At 49.8% G+C, this 8,110-nt stretch overlaps 1 protein-coding gene across 1 annotated transcript; it reads right to left on the bottom strand.

The window, feature by feature from the left end:
• Nucleotides 1-700: 700 nt before the first annotated feature.
• On the bottom strand, nucleotides 701-7,803 carry NKX2-5 (NK2 homeobox 5). Its single transcript, XM_072990230.2, has 3 exons — nucleotides 7,286-7,803; nucleotides 1,828-2,509; nucleotides 701-1,364 (listed from the first exon to the last, which is right to left on the bottom strand). The coding sequence occupies exons 1-3, from the start codon at nucleotides 7,587-7,589 to the stop codon at nucleotides 1,340-1,342; spliced, it is 1,011 nt and encodes a 336-aa protein (XP_072846331.2). The 5' UTR covers nucleotides 7,590-7,803; the 3' UTR covers nucleotides 701-1,339.
• Between the last annotated feature and the right edge of the window lie 307 nt (nucleotides 7,804-8,110).

Below are 8,110 nucleotides of genomic sequence, written 5' to 3'. Positions count from 1 at the left end.
TTACTGCTCTGTGAGGATACCTTTCTGAAGTACAGATATAATAATAATAATAATAATAATAATAATAATAATAATAATAATAATAATAATAATAATAATAATAATAATAATAATAATAATAATAATAATAATAGCACCGAATGTGTAGACCAGTGGTTCCCAACCTTGGCTCCCCAGATGTTCTTGGACTACAGCTCCCAGAAGCCTTCACCACTAGCTGTGTTGGCCAGGATTTCTGGGAGTTGTAGTCCAAAGACATCTGGGGACCCTAGGTTGGGAACCACTGGTGCAGATGAACGATCATTCCACCTACCTAGGTTCCAACACTAAGCTTATTTACTAGAAAGTGGCACTGAAATGAAGGTAACGTACATCTAAGCAAACCTGGTTACACATTCATATTTTTACATTTCAAATGCAGGGTTCAGTTCAGCCAGAATTAAGCCTTCAGCAGCCTGAGCTGTTGTTGCTTTGGCTTTATTTCTTTGTAAATTACTTGGAAATCAGGGTGGATTTCATACATGTAATATAAGCCACAAGAGTCAGTGGAAATATAAAACACTGAGCTTTAGCCGGATTCTACCAACACTCCGCAAGCACTTGCTTTATTTTCTAACTTTTATATAAAATGCTTCTTTTGGCAGGGTAAGATTCAGCCCCTGGTGGATTAATCTGCTGAAAATTAAAATAAGACACACAATTTCAAGCCACTCTCTTTAATTACAAGATGCCCAGTTCCATCAACGTTTCTTCTTTGTTTTTAACAGCAAAATAAAGATGGGAGAATGGGGAAGAGGACCAAGCAGCTGGACAAAGAACAGACAGTGCATTTAATACTATCAAATCAATCACCTTTTCTTTTTTTCTTTCTTTTTTTTAGTGCATCACTCTAAGGGGATCTGACACCAAAACAGCATCTGACTTCCTTTCTTTCTGGTGGGAGCTGGGTTACGGGGTGGGGCTGAATCTCTCATCCCACCCCATCCCCAGGCATGGTCCTCTTGGATAAGGAAAGTTTGGATTTGTCCACTTTAAACACAACACAACAATTCTGGAATTATGCAGCTAAACAAACCCTTCTTTAAAACCTGAGAGCTAGCAGTCGGCTTCACCAAGTCCCCTTCGCTTCCCCTATGCTGAATGTGGTGGGTTTTTGTTTGTTTGTTTGTTTGTTTGTGGATGTCCTGAAAAGAAAAGGGGAAAAAGGAGCAGGATGGAGGGGAGCCCCCGCTGCGGAAGAAAGGCGGGTCACTTTTTGGCAAGACCTTGTGCGGAAAGGAGTGGACTCGACAGCCGGGCTCGCTAACTTTGCTAGCGGGCGACGATCTCTGAACTTGCATCAACCGGAGGGCATGGCTCGCTTCCTGTAGTTTTAATTTAAGAAAAAAAAAAAACCAAAAAAAACCAAAAACAAGAAAGGGGAGGTTTAGGCAAACCCATCCTTCTCGGCCTGGGAGAAGAAGGTGGCCGGCTTCCGTGGGAGGCCGAAACACGCGTTCAGCCGCAAGATCCGGTTATGTGGGGGGGGGGTGGCAGTGAAGTCGAGGGGAGCCTGGGGGCGCCGTTGGGATTTCCGACGCCCTCTCTCCCCCCCCCCCCAACTTGGGAGGGTCCTTCTCTGTCCTGGATCCCAGCGTCTCAGGATGATCTCCGCTGACAGCCCCTGGGGGGGAGATGTCTCGGGATGCCCGCCGCTCCCAGGGTCTTGGGAGTTCATCCGCGGAAGGTCTTTCTGGCCGAAAGAGCGCTCACGACGGTCCTCCCGGTCCTGACCCCCCACCCCACCGGCGCTGAGGAGGCGGCGAGCGGGTGGGCGGGGAAGCCTACCAGGCTCGGATGCCGTGCAAGGTGGAGAGGCCGGCGTTGCCTTGCGGGAGCGAGGTCTGGACGGGGTTCAGCTCCCCGACGCCGAAGTTCATGAAGTTGCCTCCGCCGCCGCCGCCGCCGCCGCTGCCCGCCGGGGGTTGGACGCTCTGCACCGTCGGGTAGCTGCAGCTGTAGCTGGCATTGCAGGCGGCGGCGGCAGCAGCGGCGGCGGCGGCAGCGCCGTTGTAGTTGCTGTAGGGCGGGTGGTAGGCGTTGTAGCTGTAGGGGTTGAGGGCGACGTTGTAGGGCGAGCCGTAGGGCGAGGGGTCGCCCAGGCAGGGCTTGCCGTCGCGGACCAGGACGGGCACGGCGATCCGGCGCGGCGGCGGCGGCGGCGGCGGCAGGCCCACCATCTCCAAGCTTTGGTCCTGCCGCTGCCGCTTGCACTTGTAGCGCCGGTTCTGGAACCAGATCTTGACCTGCGTCGAGGTCAGCTTCAGCACGTTGGCCAAGTGGTCCCGCTCCGGGGCGGAGAGGTACTTCTGCTGCTTGAAGCGTCGCTCCAGCTCGTAGACCTGCGCCTGCGAGAAGAGCACGCGGGGCTTCCGACGCTTCCTCGGCCGCGGCCGCTCCGGGTCCTCGGCGGTGGCGGGGATGGGGTCCCGCTTCTCCGGCTCCAGGGGCTTCGGGAGGGCGCCCAGCTCTGCGGGGAGAGAAACACAAGCACGCCCGGCGGGCCGTCAGCATCTCGGGCTGAGTTGCTTGGGATCCATTCCCAGGAGCACGACATACGATTTCATCGTAAAGTTACAATGCGTATTTGCTAGAGAGCAAATCGCTTTTTTTTTACTTCTGAGTAAACATGCATAGAAATACGCCCAATGAAGTAAATCAAGAGAGGGAATGATAACTAACCCCTTCCACTTAGGGCCTAAGGAGGCAGTGATCCTTGAGATGAAAACTCCAGTTTCTCAATTCTGCAGATCCAGTAACATAAAGCACACCACGGAACCGAGCTAGTCACTATCACGGAGGGCCAATGTGGCCTAGTGGTCAGAGTGCTGGACGGACAGGTGGGAAATCCGGGTTTAAGTCCAGCCATGAAACTCAGTGGGTGGCCGCGCGTTCACGGTTCCTCTCTCTATTTCTCTCTCCGCTTGACATACTTCACAGCGTTGCTTTTACTGTGAGCGTAAAGTGGAAGACAGCCCCGCACCTCGCTTTGAACTCATTGGAGGAAACTGAGGGACATAAATGTAACCAGTAAAGTAAATAAAATGTCAGTTCCTCTCCACAGTTAGGAGATGCCACGCAATGCATACACATGCTATTTACACGAATGCAAGAGAGCAAACATTATTTTGCAGATCTAACCAAAATTAAATATTGAATATTATCTCCGTTGGGGAATCTTTTATGTGCTTAATCCCCTTCCACCGAAACAAATGGGAGTTAAAAGTATTCAAAGTTGGTGGATTTCTTGACCTATCCAAAGTTCTATATATGCAGGTGAGGCTAGAATTCGGCCTAAAGAGGTTTTACCAATCGTCTCTTGCGGAGAAGTAAGTCCTCTCTATATTACTCAAAAGTACGATTGAAATCTAAACAGATTAACTGACGAATTAATTTGCTCATGCAAGTTAATCAACGAAGTTGGGAGCAAAGGATTCACCAATCAAAACAAAACTGGGTTGCTGGTTTCCTTCTTCCTTGTCTCTAAGCAATCTCCTTTCCCAAACAGACTTGATTCTACTGAAAAGTGCTTACTACTTGGATCACTTACTCCACAGAGCATCTTTGAGATTTCCGACATGGGAGCCCTCTAATTGTATCCCCGCAAAACATTCAAGAGTCCTGTAGAAAGCTTAAAGCTAACAGATTTTTTAAAAGCATGAGCTTTCCTGAGTATGATCCACTTCTTCAGATAGACTGCAAGTTCGCAAATGTTCATGCTTAAATAAACCTGTTTATTTTCAAGGTGCCATGGGTCTCTGATGTGTTGTTATTTACTGTTACTATTATTATATTTAAGATACTTCTCCTTTAAACAGAGTCCCTATGCTTAAACTTAATTTGCTGCACCTAATATTCCCTGAACAATGAGCTACAATTCATGAGGTAGATTTTCTTAAGAACATTTGTTAATCATCATCATCATCATCATCATCATCATCATCATCATCATCATCTTATTATTATTATTATTATTATTATTATTATTATTATTATTATTATTATTATTATTATTATTATTATTATTATTATTATTATTATTATTATTATTAATTTGCCAGTAGAATTTTAAAGGCTACATGTAAACTTATATACCTTATACATCCTAAGTAATTATTCCATGAAATCCACTTAACGCATTTAAGATTAAGCAACTATAGATAATGGTTTATCTCTATTAACGGTTCAGTTCTGACTAAATGTACTTGACAGGAAGGCGCTCTTTGGAATAAGTAAACTTCCAAGCAAGCCTGCCAAAAGTCAGGCTAAAGATACATCGGTTTCATCAATAGGAGACGCTTAAATTCAATAGGCTTTAAATTCAATAGTTCGTTTTCTAAGTCTTTTAAAATCGACAGGACTTCAAGGGCCTCAACGTACGCACACAAAAGAGGGGAGAGGGAGCCGTTTTGCCCTCCCACAAAATCCTAAAAGAAGAGAGGACGATACCTTTTACTAGACTATTAACATCCTCAAAACTACACAACCAGCTTTATAGAATTCTTCATAAGATTGATTATCCGGGTGGGAGGGAGAAGAAATCAAAAATTTCCCAAAGTCCCCCAAATAATCCTGAGATGTAAATGTACGGAAGTATGTCAAGGAGACCTTACTTCTTACTTCCGAGTAACCAAAAACCCACGGTCCAGAAAGGGACTCTAACTCTAGTTGGATCCTGCGCAGGCAGGTCTACTTAGGTAGGTTCAGATTTCCCTCCAGAAACCGGAGAAAGAGAAAAATAGAGGGAGAGACGGATGCCTCTCTCTCAGGCTCTTTCCCCTGAAACTAACACGATAGCAGAGCAGAGAAAGGAGAGCCTTTTCTCTCATCAGAACCTGCCTCCCTTCTTGGTTGTTTCTTCCTGGAGATTGGTTCACTGGAAAGCAATATTCCTTTTACAAACCCTTCCGAATTCCTTAGAATTCCCCTTCCCCTTTAACTGCCTTCAGGACGGGACTGTCCACCTGTCCCAGTCCACCAGATAATCTACTCAGCAGCTCCCTTGCTTGGCTGTTTTCTGTCAGAAAACCACTAAGAAACAGGGAATCTCCCTGGAGGCTCCACGCCCCCAAGTACATTCCTTCCCTCTCTAACTTCTCTTGATTTTCGTCAAACTTTCTGCCTGCAATAGAAAAGCGGCGGCGGAGTCCTGCTTACTGGTAATAACTAAGTCCCATAGAGGCCTCGGAGACGGACTCCCTGTTTCCCCAGTTAAATTTGCATAGAACTGGCAGCCGGTAGGGATTGAGAAGTTAAACCCGAGGATACTTCTCGAAACCATAATAAACCAGAGCTTGGCGTTGTTGTTTTGAAAGCTTTACTGCAACGAAAGAAATCGTAGCAGCTTTCACAGAGGTTGCCGGTTTGAGCAGCAACAACAAGAACGGACAAACAAAAGTATTGTGGCACTTTTGTGACCAACAGGTGTGTTTTCTTGTAGGTTTTTTGAAGAAGCGGGATATAATCTAAAAAAGCTTGTAATGAAATAAATGTGTTAGTTTTACAGGTTCCATAGTACTTTCGGTTTCGGTTTTGTTTGTTAATGAAATTATTACTCCTAAAAGTTCAAAGAGCAGGAATGATTAGTGGAACTTAATCTGATTGTGCCTGTATTATCAAGTTCCTAGAAAGATGGCAACGAGAATCAGTCCGGTTGAAATTAATGCCAATCACCAAAAAATACCTACCCCACTGTCTAATCTAGATGAATAAACTGTATCGGCTGTATCGGCAGACTTCCCTTTTGAAGGAGGATTAGGAGTTGAGATTGTCCTTTTCAGCTAACCTGTTGGGGGGCCTCGTGGATCGCGGAACAATTCGGGGGCAAAGATTTCTTCCATAGAAAATTTATAGTTCAATCCTTCTTGGGTTTATTTAGAAGTAAACCCCGGTTCCACAAAGCGATCTAATCCCAGCTAAGTAAGTATATACGGTATTTATAAACAGACAAAAGCGGCACTCTTTTGCCCCCCCCTTGAGGTCGAGTAAATATGAATAGATTTGCTCTGTACCAGTTTTGATTAGGCTTCCTCGCACAGCCTGAGTCGAGACTAATGGAACAGCTGATCAAAGGAAAACTAGGAAACACAAGCCTTAATTACAAACTTAAAAACCACCAGTTATACTCCACAGCCCTGAGTTTAAAGCTCTTCGTTTAAGTCATGTTTAATATAAAAGATTGGACCCTATACAATTACATGGCTTTAATTACTACGTTCATTATGAATAATAAGAATCCATAATATTAGCCATTTTGTTGATAGTGATTATATTAGTCATGTTAATTTTTTTTTGGTCTTGGTCTGCGTTTGGAGTGCGAGAGAAAGGGAGGCCCAGCTCCTAGCTGCGTGACTGCCCCCCCCGCCCCCGGTAGCCTGTGATGGGACCCTCTCTCTGCCCACTGGTTCGGATACAACTCTCACTGAAGGTAGGGATTTGGCGTCGACAAGAGTCGGGCCAGGAGTCCGGAAACAGTCTTCGGCTGGACTCTCTCCTCTGCCCTCGGCTCAGTCTGGGTGACCTTAAGCAAGTCATTTCCTCCCTTTGCCCGCCTTCCGCAGCAAGGTGCCCCTTGTGACGGCTGTGAAAGAACTACAGCAAAAGAATAGACGTGGGGATGTTTGGGACTCTTTCTGGCGCTACATACATGGCAGAGGATTGGTCTGTGATGGCCGGGAAGTAGGGGAAGATGCACGCTGACCGCCCCAGGAGCTGCCTGCCCCAAAGAGGGCCCACCGCCCCCCCCCCAAAAAAAACCCGCTCCATCCAAGCCAGGGGATGGACGGTCCACAGGGAGCCAACACCGCCGAAACCCACCGGGGCCCCATCACCTCGGGGAAGCGAGGAAGGGCGGCGAGCAGGATGTCCGCTCTTTCAGGGGACGGGCTGCCTTTCTGCACAGGGACCTGTAGCCGATCATCTTGGGCCGTGTGCAGTCCGACAGGTTCCCGGGGCGCTCGCTGCACTGAATAGAGGGAGCGAGGCTGCCGTGGGGGGGGGAACCCTCCAGCTCAGGGGGGAGCTCGCTTCTTCCGTCGGGACCGTCTTCTGCCGGGTAAGGCAGGCGGGGGGGGGGGCCTTGCCCATCCATTTCCGACCAGCGCCGCCGCCGCCGCCTCCCCGGCGGCCTCCCCAGGCCCGCTCCCCACCAGCCCCTCCTCCCCAATCCGTGCCCCCCCCCGTCCCGCTCCCCCTCCTCAGCGAGGGATGCTCGGGCCACTTCGGGGCTCCGGCCGGCCCGGTTTACCTTGCTTGTCCCCTTTGGGCTCCTTGGCCGAGTCCATCTCCACGTAGCTCTTGGCATAGAAAGTGCCGGCGGGGAAAGGAGGGTTGGCGTGGCTTTTGGACAGGGCCTCCGGGAGCGGGGCCTCCTCGGGCGCGTAGCTCTCCTGCTTAAAGGTCGCCAGCATGCAGGACGAGGGCGAGCCCAGGGCCGCCAGCTGCTCCAGGGAAGAAGCCAAGCCGCTGGGCGGCTGCTGCTGCTGCTGCTCCAAGCTCAAGATATCCTTGACCGAGAAAGGCGTCGTGGTGGTCACAGGGCTGGGGAACATGGTGAGCCGCGGCCCCGCAGCCGACCGGAGCCCAGCCTCCGGGCAAGGCGGATCAGGGGGCCCCGGCGCGCGCCACCGCCACCGCCACCGCCTCCCCCGGGGCGCATAGCCGGGCCAACTCGGCGCTTGGGCTCCCGCGCCGGGAGCAGGTAGAGGGGCAGGGCCAAGAAGAGAGCGGGAGGCGGGACCAGGCGCGCCCAGGGGCTTCCTGGTTGGCCAGCAGGGGTGTCGCGGCCCGAGAGATGCAGCGTTCCAGGCCCACCTAATATAGTAAGGGAAGGCCAAAGGCAAGGAAGGAAGGAAGGAAGGAAGGAAGGAACCGCGTCCCCCCACCCCCGGGGCCGCGCATCTCTCTCCCTCGCCCAGAGGCCTGCTGCGTACAAAGGCCCCGCCCGCTGCCATCTCTCTTGCAGTCAGAGTGAATAAACAAGCTGCGTGCAAGCAGATACTGTACGATGATCTGAATGCAGGATGGGGTGCTTGGCTTGTTGGTGGTGGTGGTGGTGTTGGTGATCTGCCAG

Source organism: Pogona vitticeps, chromosome 2 (genome assembly GCF_051106095.1).
Source record: "Pogona vitticeps strain Pit_001003342236 chromosome 2, PviZW2.1, whole genome shotgun sequence".
NCBI classification, from domain to species: domain Eukaryota; kingdom Metazoa; phylum Chordata; class Lepidosauria; order Squamata; family Agamidae; genus Pogona; species Pogona vitticeps.
Note: the sequence above shows the minus strand (reverse complement) of the source record. Positions and strands in the feature narration are given on the sequence as shown.